The following is a 16,407-nucleotide window of genomic DNA, read 5'->3' on the forward strand; positions in this document are numbered from 1 at the left end:
GCATTTCTTGACAACTTCCAGGGCACTTATTTGCGGCCACCGGATGCTGATGACTTGAGCCACATAACCCAGCAGCCAGGGGAATCAGCCAGACAATTCTGGACACGGTTCCTGACTAAGAAAAATCAAATTATAGACTGCCCGGATGCACAGGCCATAACGGCATTCAATCATAACATCCGCGACGAGTGACTCGCCCGCCACCTCGGCCAGGAGAAGCCGAAATCTATGGCAGCCCTCACGACACTCATGACCCGCTTTTGCGCGGGTGAGGACAGCTGGCTGGCTCGCAGCAACAACACATCGAGGAATCCAAATACCTTGGATACCAAAGATGCTAATGGTAGGCAGCGTCGTAATAGACCAAAGCGCCGCAATAACGGCGATAACACCGAAGATACGGCAGTCAATGCCGGATTCAGAGGCCCTAGATCCGGTCAGCAGAAAAAGCCATTTAAAAGAAGTACTCCGGCTCCGTCCAGTATGGATCGCATACTGGATCGCTCGTGTCAAATCCACGGCACCCCCGACAAGCCAGCCAATCACACCAACAGAGAATGCTGGGTGTTCAAGCAGGCCGGCAAGTTAAATGCCGAGAACAAGGACAAGGGGCTGCATAGCGATGACGAGGAGGAGCCCCGGCCGCCGAACACAGGAGGACAGAAGGGGTTTCCCCCTCAAGTGAAGATGGTGAACATAATATACGCAACCCACATTCCCAAGAGGGAGCGGAAGCGTGCACTAAGGGACGTCTATGCGATGGAGCCCGTCGCCCCAAAGTTCAACCCATCGTCTGCTTGTCCGATCACCTTTGATCGCAGGGACCACCCCACTAGCATCCGTCATGGCGGATCCGCCGCACTGGTCCTAGACCCCATCATTGACGGATTTCACCTCACTCTAGTCTTTATGGACGGCGGCAGCAGCCTGAACCTGCTCTATCAGGATACAGTGCGAAAAATGGGTATCGACCCCTCGAGGATCAAACCCAGCAAAACCACCTTTAAAGGCGTCATCCCAGGTGTAGAGGCCCATTGCACAGGCTCAATCACACTGGAAGTGATCTTTGGATCACCGGATAACTTCCTAAGCAAAGAGTTAATCTTCGACATCGTCCCGTTTCGCAGTGGCTATCATGCACTGCTCGGGCGGACAGCATTTGCAAAATTCAATGCAGTGCCGCATTACGCGTACCTCAAGCTCAAGATGCCAGGACCTCGCGGGGTCATAACAGTAAATGGAAACACATAACGCTCGATCCATACGGAAGAGCACACCGTGGCCCTTGCAGTAGAGGCACAAAGCAGCCTGTTCAGGCAGACCACTCATTCGGCGTCACAGCCCCCGGACACCTTCAAGCGAGTCCGGAACAAGCTGCAACAGGATCGCCTAGCACGATCAGAGCTCGCCTAGCAATCCGGCCCCCGTCCCAGTCCCAGTGAAGCGACGAAATCCGTGCCGCGCGTACATAACTACGCATTGAAAATACCATGGACATAGGCGGGGGCACAATCAGGACACGCCCCGCATTGTGGCTTAACCACACTAGGGGCTGTATACCTTTGACATTCATTTTCTATTTTAGGGCCTAACTCTTTGGAAGCCCTTTCCGGCAGTACGATTGCCGGACACATTCCGGAAGCAACAACCAAGGCGGCAAGAAGCTAAGATGAACACGGGAACCGCCAGGTGGTCTCTAGTAATACTTGATATACCCGCTTTTCACTATTTATGCATGGCTTGCCCTGGGATAGGACATTTCGAATTGTCCCACTTTATGCTTATTGCACTACTTGTACCGGTACGCTTCAACATATTATTCAAATAACAATGCATATCATTGATCTGTCATTGCATTATTTAAGTTTTTCTCTTTCTCTTAAATGTCCATTTACGACGATCCGCACCCGCATGTTCGGGTACGGTCAGTACGCCAGGGGCTCTCGTTTACCCCACAATACGGCGCAAGAAGTCCGAACACTTTAGACAGTGCGGCACCCCGAACTTATAGCATTATATGCATCAGCTCCGAATCATGTCTTTGGTCAAATGTTGGGTCGCCCGGCTCCCATGCTTTGGTACCTTATGTTCCGCTATATCGGCTAAGGTAGCGGTGGGAGAACTACTGCGATTGTGTCCCGGTTCTTCCGGACGAGCACCTCAGTAGAGAAAGCCAAAAACTGACTATCATGATAAGGCGAGAGACTGGTCGCTGTTCGAGAGGTCTCAAGTCCTTAAAGACTTTTTCCGCTTCGGGCGAGGAGTCGGCCTTGTCCGGCTTAGGCGTGTATAGCGCCCCAAATTCGGCCCTCCGAATACCAGGGGCTTCGCCAAAAATTTAAAATCATAGACTTCTATGGCTAAGTGAGAGTGATAAAGCATTATAGTCCGATTGACTGGTTCGTTGCGCTGAACACCTCCCTTGAAGGACCCAAAATTGCGGTAAAGAGTGTTTAGATTTACCCCGAACACCCCAGTACTAGTTACATGGGGGTAGAAGCCGACGACTGGCCAACTCTCAGATTTTATAAACGGACGCATAGAAGGTAATATTTTAAATTAAGAAAGCGTCGCATGGCGCAAAAGAACTCGTTTCATATTACAGGATCACATGGGCATGTTCATTCAAAAATTACATCCTTGGCACACTCATCTGCCACTAAGCGGGAACCCTTTAGGACACTTTCATAGTAATTCTCGGGGCAGCGATGCTCCTTGCCCTTCGGCGGCCCCTCCCTCTCCAGCTTGACGGCGTCCAGCTTCGCCCAGTGCACTTTCGCCCGGGCAAAAGACCTGCGTGCACCCTCGATGCAGACGGACCGCTTGATGACTTCAAGCCATGGGCAGGCTTCCACAAGCCGCCTCACCAGACCGAAGTAGCTGCCGGACAGGGGCTCGCCAGGCCACATCCGGACTATAAGGCCCCTCATAGCCTGTTCGGCCGCCTTGTGAAGTTCGACCAACTGCTTCAGCTGGTTGCTCAAGGACACGGGGTGTCCGGTCCCAGTATACTGAGACCAGAACAACTTCTCTGTTGAGCTCCCCTCCTCAGCCCGGTAAAACTCCGCGGCATCCAGTACACAGCGGGGAAGATCTGCAAACGCTCCTGGAGATCTTTGAACTTGGGTAAGAAAAAGGAAAGTCTCCTTCACATGCTTGCTTTGCATATTGAATGCCTTACCCGCTGCTATCTTCTTCACCGCGTCAATCTCCTGGAGGGCCTTGTGAGCTTCGGCCTTGGCGCTCCGGACGCTTTCAAGCGCCTGCGCGAGCTCGGACTCTCACGTCTTGGAGTCAAGCTCCAAGGACTCGTGCTTTTTGGCGAGAGCCTCGAGCTCTTGCTGCACCTCGCCTACTCGGGCTTCTTGTTTCTCCTGTTCCATGCGTTCTTTGGCCGCTTTGTCTTCGGCCTCGGACAACGCCTTCCTCAGGGTCTCCACCTCGTTTGTGGCCCCTGACAAATTCATGATGATCCTATTACTTTACACCCGAACTTCTTTTTAACTATATAGACAGGGGTATATCTTACCTTTGCTCTCTTCGAGCTGCCTCTTGGTAAGGCCGAGCTCGTCCTCGGACCGCTTCAGGGCCTGCTTCAGCGCAGAGACCTCCGCAGTACATGCGGCAGCGGCTAGCAGTGAAGCCTGCACATACACATAGACAAACTCTAATTAGACTCCTGAGTTATCATTTGATCCTCTATTCGTCTTTTATTCGCGAACGCTGAACAGAGCATCAGGGGATACTATCTATGCGGTAATATTTTCTTATATTTTGATTGCTTACCTCAAAGCCTGTTAGGAGGCTAGCGCAAGCTTCGGTCAGTCCGTTTTTGGCGGACTGAACCTTCTCGACCACCGCACTCATAATAGTGCGGTGCTCTTCATCAATGGAAGCGTTGTGAAGCGCTTCCAGCAAGTTATCCGGTGCCTCTGGTTGGATAGAGGACACCAACACGAATGGTTGGCCCCCCTTAATGGGGGACCGCCTGCCGGAGTCCGGAACCATTGAAGGTTCCGGCGTAGTGTCCAGCTGGGGCCCGAACTCGAAGCGCATAGGAGCCTTGCTCCCTTGGTACCCAGGGTCCGGGAGGTCGCCGTGAGGCGCCCCCAGGATCACCTCCCCTTGGCTCGGTGCCTTTTGAGACAACACCTCGGCGTTGTCCGTAGGGCGAGGGGTGGAAGCGGTCGGAGGAGAACCGTTGTTCATATCCGACGAGTCCAAAGAGCCGCTCGACGAGGATACGTCGAGATGAGCTCGGGACAGACTGCATAATCATGTTCAGCATGAGGAAAGGCAGTACAATAAAACATACCATGAAGCACTATGGTGTCCGGACACTTACGACTTCGCCAGGGGCTTGTCCCTGGGTAGCCACTCGTCGCCGTTGTCGGCGGCCGTCGTGGCACAGTACGGAGGGAGGGTCCTTCCCTTCTTGGACCCTTCGGCCTCCCCGGATGGGTCGGCCTTCCTTTTCTTTTCCCCCCCGGGTGGGGGGGGGGGGGACTTTTCTCCTCCTTGTTTCCGTGGGAGGAGTGCGCGTCGGAGTCATCGGACGATGAGTCCGATATAACCTTGCGCCGGAGACCCTTTCGGGTCCCCGTGGCCGTCTTCTTGGCCTTCTTTGCCAGCACCTCGTAAGGTGCCGGAGTCAGCATCTTCGTTAGAAGAGCGTCTGCAGGATCTTCGGGCAGGGGGGCTGGGCAATCAAGCTGCTCCGATGTCTCTATCCAGTCCTGTTAATGACATGAAAGATTAGATCTAGCACATAACTAAACCGGGGCAAATAAATACCCTGAGAGATATAAAAGCCTACCGTATGGGCGCGGCGCTTTGCGCTGAGTCCGCGGTCCTCGGTGAGGGAGGGAGGCATCTCGGCGCTCTTGAATAGCACCCTCCAGATGTCCTCGTGCGTCGTGTCGTAGAGCTCTCGCAGCGTCTAGTGCTTGGCCGAGTTGAACTCCCACAAAACAAATGCCTGTCGTTGACACGGAAGGATCCGGCGGAAGAGCATAACTTGGACCACGTTGACGAGCTTGATTTTCTTGTTCGTCATGTTCTGGATGTAGGACTGGAGTCCGGTCAGCTCTACCGAAGAACCCCATGACAGGCCCTTCTTTTTCCAGGAGGTGAGCCGCGTGGGAATTCCGAATCGAAATTTGGGGGCCGCCACCCAGTTGGAGTCACGCGGCTCGGTGATGTAGAACCACCCCGATTGCCACCCCTTAATGGTATCCACGTAGGTGCCCTCGAACCAGGTGACATTAGGCATCTTGCCCACCATGGCGCCTCCGCACTCTGCTTGTTGGCCGCCCACCACCTTCGGTCTAACATTGAAGGTCTTCAGCCATAGGCCGAAGTGGGGCCTGATGCGGAGGAAGGCCTCGCACACGACGATAAACGCCAAGATGTTGAGGATGAAATTGGGGGCCAGATCATGAAAATCCAGCCCATAGTAGAACATGATCCCGCGGACAAACGGGTGGAGAGGAAATCCTAGTTCGCGGACAAAATGGGTAAGAAAAACTACCCTCTCATGGGGTTCGGGCGTTGGGACGATCTGCCCTGCATTTGGCAGCCGGTGTGCGATATCCGTAGCCAGGTATCCGGCTTCTCGTAACTTTTTGATGTTCTCCTCCGTGACGGAAGAGACCATCCACTTGCCTCCTGCTCCGGACATGCTTGGAGTGGTTTGAGAAGAAGAACGTGAGCTTGGGCGCTAGAGCTCGAGTGTGCGGGAATGGGTAAGCGAGGAGGAAGAAGGTGTGGGTGAAAAAAGTAAATCTTTGTCCCTTTATAAGGGCGGAAGAGGTGATGTGTCTCCCCACTTGCCTGGCAAAACCGCTTATTCCCCAGGCACCGTAATTGATGGTGCGGTTGGGTTACCCACGTCCGTATTGATGAGAATCCCGTGATAAGGGGAACACGATCTCTGCTTTGACAAGACGTGTCAAGAAAACCGCCTCGCGATATGTGCGGAGCTGGTTGAGAAAAGCGGTTCGAATAAAAACCGGGCCATGGCATAATGTCATGTTGTCAAGACATGTCAACAGATTAGATTTGTGGAAATATTATTCTCTCTACGGCGGTATGTGGAACTTATTTTGCAGAGTCGGACACTATCCTTATATTCAAACTCTTCTATGATGTATTCGGAGGAGGAACCTGCCTTGCAATGCCGAAGACAACACTGCACGCCAGACTCATCGTCATTGAAGCCTGGTTCAGGGGCTACTGAGGGGGTCCTAGATTAGGGGGTCTCCGGACAGCCGGACTATATCCTTTGGCCGGACTGTTGGACTATGAAGATACGAGATTGAATACTTCGTCCCGTGTTCGGATGGGACTCTACTTGGCATGGAAGGCAAGCTAGGCAATACGGATATGTATATCTCCTCCTTTGTAACCGACCTTGTGTAACCCTAGCCCCTCCGGTGTCTATATAAACCGGAGGGTTTTAGTCCGTAGGACAACATACAATCATACCATAGGCTAGCTTCTGGGGTTTAGCCTCTTTGATCTCGTGGTAGATCAACTCTTGTAATACTCATATCATCAAGAACAATCAAGCAGGACGTAGGGTATTACCTCCATCAAGAGGGCCCGAACCTGGGTAAACATCGTGTCCCCTGCCTCCTGTTACCATCCGCCTTAGACGCACAGTTCGGGACCCCCTACCCGAGATCCGCCGGTTTTGACACCGACAGAGACCATCTTCATCCTACGCCTCCTACGGATTGATAGACCTTAGGTCATCCACTTGAGGGAAATTTGCTACTATCCTACAAACCTCTGCACTTGGAGGCCCAACAACGTCTACAAGAATAAGGTTGTGTACTAGACATCACTCTTCGCAATGATGAAATCGGCGAAGGTAGAAATCAAGAAAGAGCATCAAGTGTTGATGGTTGACAAGACCACTAGTTTCAAGAAAAGGGCAAAGGGATAGAAAGGGAACTTCAATAAGAATGACAAGCAAGTTGTCACTCCCGTGAAGAAGCCCAAAGCTAGACCCAAGCCTGAAACTGAGTGCTTCTATTGCAAAGGAAATGGTCACTGGAAGTGGAACTACCCTAGATACTTGGCGGATAAGAAGGATGGCATAGTGAACAAAGGTATATTGGATATACATGTTATTGATGTGTACTTTACTAGTGTTTATAGCAACCCCTCAGCATTTGATACTGGTTCAGTTGCTAATAGTAGTAACTCGAAATGAGAGTTGCAGAATGAACAGAAACTAGTTAAGGGTGAAGTGACGATGTGTGTCGGAAGTAGTTCCAAGATTGATATGATCATCATCGCACACTCCCTATACTTTCGGGATTAGTGTTGAACCTAAATAAGTGTTATTTGGTGCTTGCGTTGAGCATGAATATGATTTGATCATAATTATTGCAATATGGTTATTCATTTAAGTTAGAGAATAATTGTTGTTCTGTTTACATGAATAAAACCTTCTATGGTCATACACCCAATGAAAATGGTTTGTTGGATCTCGATCGTAGTGATACACATATTCATAATATTGAAGCCAAAAGATGCAAAGTTAATAATGATAATGCAGCTTATTTCTGGCACTGCCGTTTAGGTCATATTGGTGTAAAGCGCATGAAGAAACTCCATGCTGATGGGCTTTTGGAATCACTTGATTATGAATTACTTGATGCTTGTGAACCATGCCTCATGGGCAAGATGACTAAAACTCCGTTCTCCGGAACGATGGAGCAAGCAACTGACTTACTGGAAATAATACATACTGATGTATGTAATCCGATGAGTGTTGAGGCTCGCGACGGGTATCATTATTTTCTGATCTTCACAGATGATTTGAGCAGATATGGGTATATCTACTTGATGAAACATAAGTCTGAAACATTTGAAAAGTTCAAAGAATTTCAGAGTGAAGTGGAAAATCGTCGTAACAAGAAAATAAAGTTTCTGCGATCTGATCGTGGAGGAGAATATTTGAGTTACGAGTTTGATCTTCATTTGAAACAATGCAGAATAGTTTCGCAACTCACGCCACCTGGAACACCACAGCGTAATGGTGTGTCCGAACATCGTAATCACACTTTCTAGATATGGTGCGATCTATGATGTCTCTTACTGATTTACCACTATCATTTTGGGGTTATGCATTAGAGACAGCTGCATTCACGTTAAATAGGGAACCATCTAAATCCATTGAGATGACACCGTATGAACTATGGTTTGGTAAGAAACCAAAGCTGTCATTTCTTAAAGTTTGGGGCTATGATTCTTATGTGAAAAAGTTTCAACCTGATAAGCTCGAACCCAAATTGGAGAAATGCGTCTTCATAGGATACCAAAAGGAAACTGTTGGGTACACCTTCTATCACAGATCCGAAGGCAAGATATTCGTTGCTAAGAATGGATCCTTTCTAGAGAAGAAGTTTCTCTCGAAATAAGTGACTGGGAGGAATGTAGAACTTGATGAGGTAATTGTACCTTCTCCCGTATTGGAAGGTAGTTAATCACAGAAATCAGTTCTAGTGATCTCTACACCAATTAGTGAGGAAGCTAATGATGATGATCATGAAACTTCAGATCAAGTTACTACCGAACCTCGTAGGACAACCAGAGTATGTTCCGCACTAGAGTGGTACGGTAATCCTTTCTGGAAGTCATATTACTAGACCATGACGAACCTACTAACTATGAGGAAGCGATGATGAGCCCAGATTCCGCGAAATGGCTTGAGGCCATGAAATCTGAGATTGGATCCATGTATGAGAACAAAGTATGGACTTTTATTGACTTGCCCGATGATCGGTAAGTTATTAAGAATAAATGGATCTTCAAGAGGAAGACGGACGCTGATAGTAGTGTTGCTATCTACAAAGCTTGAATTGTCGCAAAATGTTTTCGACAAGTTCAAGGTGTTGACTATGATGAGATTTTCTCACTCGTATCGATGCTTAAAAGTCTGTCCGAATCATGTTAGCAGTTGCCACATTTTATGAAATCTGGCAAATGGATGTCAAAATTGCATTCCTTAATGGATTTCTTAAAGAAGAGTTGTATATGATGCAACCAGAAAGTTTTTGTTGATCCTAAAGGTGCTGACAAAGTGAGCAAGCTCCAGCGATCCATCTATGGACTGGTGCAAGCATCTCGGAGTTGGAATACATGCTTTGATAAAGTGATCAAAGCATATGGTTTTATACAGACTTGCGGTGAAGCCTGTATTTACAAGAAAGTGAGTGGGAGCACAACAGCATTTCTGATAAGTATATGTGAATGACATATTGTTGATCGGAAATAATGTAGAATTTTCTAGAAAGCATAAAGGAGTGTATGAAAAGAGTTTTTCAAAGAAAGACCTCGATGAAGTTGCTTACATATTGAGCATTAAGATCTATAGAGATAGATCAAGACGCTTGATATATTTTCAATGAGTACATACCTTGACAAGATTTTGAAGTAGTTCAAAATGGAACAGTCAAAGAAGGAGTTCTTGCCTGTGTTGCAAGGTGTGAAGTTGAGTAAAGACTCAAAACCCGACCACGGCAGAAAATAGAAAGAGAATGAAAAGTCATTCCCTATGCCTCAGTCATAGGTTCTAAAAAGTATGTTATGCTATGTACCAGACCTATTGTGTACCATGCCCTGAGTTTGGCAAAGGAGTACGATAGTGATCTAGGAGTAGATCACTGGACAACGGTCAAAATTATCCTTAGAGGACTAAGGAAATATTTCTCGGTTATGGAGGTGATAAAAGAGTTCATCGTAAAGAGTTACGTCGATGCAAGCTTTTTACATCGATCTAGATGACTCTAAGTCTCCATCTGGATACATATTGAAAGTGGGAGCAATTAGCTAGAGTAGCTCCGTGCAAAGCATTGTAGACATAGAAAAATTGCAAAATACATACAGCTCTGAATGTGGCAGACCCATTGACTAAATTTCTCTCACAAGCAAAACATGATCACTCTTTGGGTGTTAATCACATAGCGATGTGAACTAGATTATTGACTCCAGTAAACCCGTTGGGTATTAGTCACATGGAGATGTGAACTAATCACATAAAGATGTGAACTAGATTATTGACCCTAGTGCAAGTGGGAGACTGAAGGAAATATGCCCTAGAGGCAATAATAAAGTTGTTATTTATATTTCCTTATATCATGATAAATGTTTATTATTCATGCTAGAATTGTATTAACCGGAAACTTAATACATGTGTGAATACATGGACAAACAGATTGTCACTAGTATGCCTCTACTTGACAAGCTCGTTGAATCAATGATAGTTATGTTTCCTAACCATAGACATGAGTTGTCATTTGATTAACGAGATCACATCATTATAGAATGATGTGATTGACTTGACCCATCCGTTAGCTTAGCACGATGATCGTTTAGTTTGTTGCTATTGCTTTCTTTATGACTTATACATGTTCCTATGACTATGAGATTATGCAGCTCCCGAATACCGGAGGAACACTTTGTGTGCTACCAAACATCACAACGTAACTGTGTGATGATAAAGGTGCTCTACAAGTGTCTCCGATGGTACTTGTTGAGTTGGCATAGATCAAGATTAGGATTTGTCACTCCGATTGTCGGAGAGGTATCTCTGGGCCCTCTCAGTAATGCACATCACTTTAAGCCTTGCAAGCAATGCAACTAATGAGTTAGTTGCGGGATGATGTATTACGAAACGAGTAAATAGACTTGTCGGTAACGAGATTGAACTAGGTATTGAGATACCGGCGATCGAATCTCGAGCAAGTAACATGCCGATGACAAAGGGAACAACGTATGTTGTTATGCGGTTTGACCGATAAAGATCTTCGTAGAATATGTAGGAGCCAATATGAGCATCCAGGTTCCGCAATTGGTTATTGACTGGAGACGAGTCTCGGTCATGTCTACATAGTTATCGAACTCGTAGGGTCCGCACGCTTAACGTTCGGTGAAGATCGGTAATATGAGTTTATGTGTTTTGATGTACCGAAGGTAGTTCAGAGTCCCGGATGAGATCGGGGACATGACGAGGAGTCTCGAAATGGTCGATACGTAAAGATCGATATAATGGACGACTATATTCGGACATCGGAAAGGTTCCGAGCGATTTGGGTATTTTTTGGAGTACCGGAGAGTTACGGGAATTCACCGGGGAGTATATGGGCCTTATTGGGCTTTAGGGGAAAGAGAGAGAGGAGGCTGCGCCCCCCCAAAGGCCTAGTCTGAATTTGACTAGGGGGAGGGGCGGCGCCCCCTCCTTCCTTCTCTTCTCTTTTCCCTTTCCTTCTCTCCTACTCCTACTACATGGAAGGGGGGAATCCTACTCCCGGTGGGAGTAGGACTCCCCAGGGCGCACCATAGGAGGGTCGGCCCTCCCCCCTCCTCCATTCCTTTATATACGTGGCCAGGGGGCACCCCATAGATACACAAGTTGATCATTGATCTTTTAGCCGTGTGCGGTGCCCCCCTCCACCATAATCCACCTCGGTCATATCATAGCGATGCTTAGGCGAAGCCCTGCGTCGATAGCTTCATCAACACCGTCATCATGCCGTCGTGCTGACGGAACTCTCCCTCGAAGCTCTACTGGATCGTGAGTTCGTGGGACGTCACCGAGATGAACGTGTGCAGATCGCGAAGGTGCCATACGTTCGGTACTAGGATCGGTCGATCCTGAAGATATACGACTACATCAACCGCGTTGTCATAACGCTTCCGCTTACGGTCTACAAGGGTACGTAGACGATACTCTCCCTCTCGTTGCTATGCATCACCATGATCTTGCGTGTGCATAGGAATTTTTTTTAAATTACTGCGTTCCCCAACAAGCACACAAGGTGTTCCTCAGGTATTCGGGAGTTGCATAATCTCATAGTCTGAGGAACATGTATAAGTCATGAAGAAAGCAGTAGCAATAAAACTGAACGATCATTATGCTAAGCTAACGGATGGGTCTTGTCCATCACATCATTCTCTAATGATGTGATCCCGTTCATCAAATGACAACACATGTCCATGGCTAGGAAACTTAACCATCTTTGATTAACAAGCTAGTCAAGTAGAGGCATACTAGGGACACTCTATTTGTCTATGTATTCACACATGTATTAAGTTTACGATTAATACAATTCTAGCATGAATAATAAATTTTTATCATGATATAAGGAAATATAAATAACAACTTTATTATTGCCTCTAGGGCATATTTTCTTCAACAACAATGTTAGTAAAAAAGTTTTTCAAAGATTAGACTCAACTTCGACCAAGGAGTTTGGAAGGGGGTTCCTGCAGGCAACTGGCTCTGATACCAACTTGGATCGACGCGGCAATGGCGACGATCATGTCGGGTGCCTCTCCAGATCGGGGAGGAGAGCGAGTGGGAAGAGGGGGATAGTGGCTAGGGTTCCAGGGGGCAAGGGCCTTGTAGACGCCGAGGTAGAGCTGAATGCACGCCGCGTGGACGATCCCTAGCCATGGACGTGCTCCAGGTGTCCAGCGCGCCCTGGGTGTACAGGGAGGAATAGGACGAGGGGGGAGGTAGGCTGGGCCGCCCTGGCGTTGTGCAGACCTAAGTGCGCAATGGCCTGCGGCCTTTTCCCCCTTTTTAATTATTTACTGTTTTGCACTTTATTTCACATACTAAATGAATTTAGTTGAACCCAGTATTTAGCACATAAATATTAGGCAGTGGTTTGAGCCATCACAACAAGAGTCAAATATTTTCGAACAGTGTAGGTATTTGTTTAAATTGAAAAGTCCCAAATAAATGTTGTTGGTCCAATTTTGAATATTTTAGGGGCATTTAAATATCTCAAATGATGTTGAATTATTCGTGACAATTAGTTAGTGAACATTCCAACGAACATTTTTAATTTACCTTTTCAAGAATTAATAATTTGACTTGTATTTAATTTGAATTTGAGTTTGATTTGGAACAAAGTGATGAGTAGTAAAATAATTGTGATGACTTGGCAGTCATTAGCAGGAGTTTACTGTAGCATGACGACAAGGGTGTTACAAGGAGGGCGACGCACGACCCTGGTTGCAACGGGCATCAATTTGCAACTCCAATGCCTGCCATCCGCAGTTGCAAGCACCGCCGCCATGCTGTTGAACCACTATGAGCTGCAAGATCACCACCAGATCTGCAACATGCCATGGTGACGGATCTGCAAGGCGTGAACGGAGCGGGAGAAGCCGAGAGACGTGCATCGGGAGAAGGAATGAGCTGTTGAGTTTTGTAGGTGGGCAAGAGGCCTGCTCGGTATGTGGAAGGAGTTGTTTTTTTTTTCTTCTCGATAAATGGTGAATTTTATTAACTTAAAATGAAGCATCAAGAGGATACAAACGTAGTGAGCACACACCTGACAAATGATGGATTTTATCTCTAGTCTAGCACTTAAAAGACGTAAGGTTTTCATTTCATCTTTCTTTCCATCATCCTTTGTCCAACCTTCCATTACCAAATAATCAATAACCATACGTATATTCTGAACCAATTCTACTTTTACTTATCAAATTTCTAATCAAAATATCACAGACAGAATTTGATGAACATTTATTTACACAATCACATCATTGTTGACAAATAAATCACAAGCTAATGTACTATAGAATATTTATATCCCGTTGCATCGCACGGACATGAATCAATTTAACTAAAAAACAGTAGAAGCAGGAAGCAAAGCGGCCGCGAGAAGCGAAGCATCGCTCGCTCGCATCACGGCTTACGCGACGCACACAGACCCCTCCTGCAAGCAAAACAAGGCGGCACACGCGTCGACACGGCTCCGCTCCGGCATATGCTTTCTTCCCGATCCTCCATCCTTCCAGATTTACTTTACTTTACTGGCTGCTTGGTGTCTGCCCCCCTCCCCACGACTCAAATCGATCCGCTTCCCCTTTCCCGAATCGCCAAATCCGCTCGCCGCCGTCGCCGTAAAAACCCTCTCCCCGCCTCCGCTAACCCCGCCGCCGCGGAGAGATGGTGCTGTGGGAGATCACGGCCATCACCGCCTACTTCCTCGGCCTCCGCCGCACCTACCGCCTCGCGCTCCGCGGCCAGCGCCGCCTCATCGGGCCCAACCACCCCAGGCTCCGCGACTTCGTCTACAGGTACCAAATCGCCGGCCCCCACCCCCGCTCGTACTCGGGCCCGATTCACGACGGCCTTGTTCGCCCCCGACGTCTCCTTGGGCTCAGCCAGCCTCCTGCCGCGTCCGGCCCTCGCTGGCTGACTGGTCGTGCTGTCGCGTCCTGCCGCGCCGTGCTCATCGACCAATGCTTTGCTCCTGCTTAGCGTGCGCGTCCGGTGAACCGTGTGATGTAGCAATGGGTACAGCGCCAGAACAAAGAATTGGCTTCGGATTAGGGGAAGCTTGGGCTGAATGAAATCTGCGGTAAAGCTGCCGCCCTGTGCTGCTACACGGCACCTACTAGCCTCATAGGATATGCTCCTAGCTACCTGTAGCACTTCTTGCTTTGTCAGGTGTCTTCGGTAACACGGCCGCAGCTGCGCAGGCCATACTGTAGCAGATTTTCTGCTTTGTCTGTCCCTTTAATCCTCGCCAGGAGCTAGTCCAATGTGACCACACCTCAGGTTTCTTCTAGTGGCAAAAACAGACCAGTAGTCGATTGATACACACAAGCTGTCCAACGTAAGGTCTCAACATAAAACGATAGGCAGGCGTTCCTGTTATCTCATCAGAGGTGGGAGGTTTATCTTTTACTGGCCCGGCATTTCTAGCTTTAGGACGACATTTGTTTTAAATGTAAAGCATTCTGTAGGAGCATTATACTTTTGAGCTCCCGCTCATTTGGAGTTGAGAAAAGTCTAACACACTTCAATTTGCATACAGTCTTGAGTTCATTTCTCTGGTTATTTTGTGCTGTTTGGATTACCTACTTAGCTTAGATTACTTTTGAAACATAAACATAACAGGCAACACTTTGTAGCTTTTCTATGTGTTTGAATTGCATGAGACTCATTTCACCTTGTTGTAAATAATCCCTCCGTCCTAAAGTTGTGCTAAATCAAAGACACTTATTTTGGTACTGAGGGAGTAGATATTGTTTGTGTCTAGTGTACTTTGTTCTCTCTGAATATTGCCAGCAGATAAATATTATCGCATTCCGGTCCGTATACCATCCATTATCCTCTGTAGGATTCAGCCTGAAACCTTGATTTCAGTAGCGTTGTGTCATATAATTACGTTCGACTCTGCTGTGATGTCATGTACTGGTTTGTAAACCTGATGCTGACTGCTGTGCTAAATCTGGTCGTACTAGTGATGACTGCTTGTCATCAATACCTAAGATGGGATATGCTTATTGAAATTGTCACTGCATTTTTGGGACCAAATAATGGTTATGTCAGTTTCCGATGCTAGCCAGCAATCAAGATTGATTTGACCCTTCTCTTCTCCATGTTATGCAGGCGGACACGTTCTATATTCGACGTCGCAGTCTCAGTGCACAAGAACATTCAGGAGAGGGACTTGGAAGTTGGTCGGAACGTCGGAAACGCGGTCCTTCGCTGGCTCGACCGCATGAAGCCATCAGCACAGATCCGCCCCCACCCTCCAGGCCCGCCAGGCTCCCCCCCGGAGCAACTCAGGCACCTTTCGACCATGAATAAGGCCGTAGGAGCTCAGAAGCCTGCCTCAAAGACCTCGACGCACGACTCGAGCGGCAAGATGCTGTTCTCGCCCCTGAACATCCGGCCCAAGTCCTTCCCTATCCTCCCCACGATGATGCAGTCCACCAGGATCAGCGCGAGCAACCAGTGCAGGCGCCTCTCCAGCTTGCCGTTCCCGTCCGGCACCGCCAGGAGGAAGGACATGATGGAGGGCGTCTTCCGGAAGGACATCGCCCAGCTAATGGCGTAAGGGATGTCTGTAGGTAGATGTACTGCTTTCTGTGACTCTGAATATTGTTTACTCGACGGATTTGGCCTGGACCAGAACTTATCACTAGCCCTGTAATAATGGTGGAGTGCTGAACATAATCGCTGTTGCTCCGCCTGTTTTGTGGCCAATATACATTTTCTAACAAATCATCATACGATGAGACTTGGGTATACCGCATGATTTCTTCCAACTGTGCTGAGGCAGCGAGTGGCCTGCAACTGAAATTTGTTGGTTCGGCTTCTCTTTTCATGTTGTGGATGAATGTGTCGTAGTATGAAACAACCATAGATGCTGCTGGTCGTGGTGGTGTTTTCGAATGAAAACAGCAGAGGGCGATCTTTCATCCTTGTGAAGCTCTCTTGATCAAGTAAAACGGCGATCAGAAATCACTTGCACTAACGTGTTTCCTCATACGTCATCCTCCTCCTCTGCCGTCGGTAGATAGCCTGCCTCCTCACCCGCCAGCTCCGCCTGTAGGGGTGTGAGGGGGAGGCCCCGGTCTACC

The 16,407-nt window shown here is 47.9% G+C and overlaps 1 protein-coding gene across 1 annotated transcript; it reads left to right on the forward strand.

Moving 5' to 3' along the window:
• Positions 1-13,789: 13,789 nt before the first annotated feature.
• LOC125515298 lies at positions 13,790-16,072 on the forward strand. The gene is made up of 2 exons (XM_048680744.1): positions 13,790-14,109; positions 15,431-16,072. The coding sequence occupies exons 1-2, from the start codon at positions 13,979-13,981 to the stop codon at positions 15,879-15,881; spliced, it is 582 nt and encodes a 193-aa protein (XP_048536701.1). The 5' UTR covers positions 13,790-13,978; the 3' UTR covers positions 15,882-16,072.
• Positions 16,073-16,407: the final 335 nt, after the last annotated feature.

This window comes from Triticum urartu, chromosome 6 (assembly GCF_003073215.2).
Source record: "Triticum urartu cultivar G1812 chromosome 6, Tu2.1, whole genome shotgun sequence".
NCBI classification, from domain to species: domain Eukaryota; kingdom Viridiplantae; phylum Streptophyta; class Magnoliopsida; order Poales; family Poaceae; genus Triticum; species Triticum urartu.

Coding starts and splice junctions, on each gene's coding strand:
- LOC125515298 (XM_048680744.1), top strand. CDS start 13,979: ATGGTGCTGTGGGAGATCACGGCCATCACCGCCTACTTCCTCGGCCTC. Junction 14,110..15,430: donor CTCCGCGACTTCGTCTACAG/GTACCAAATCGC, acceptor CATGTTATGCAG/GCGGACACGTTCTATATTCG.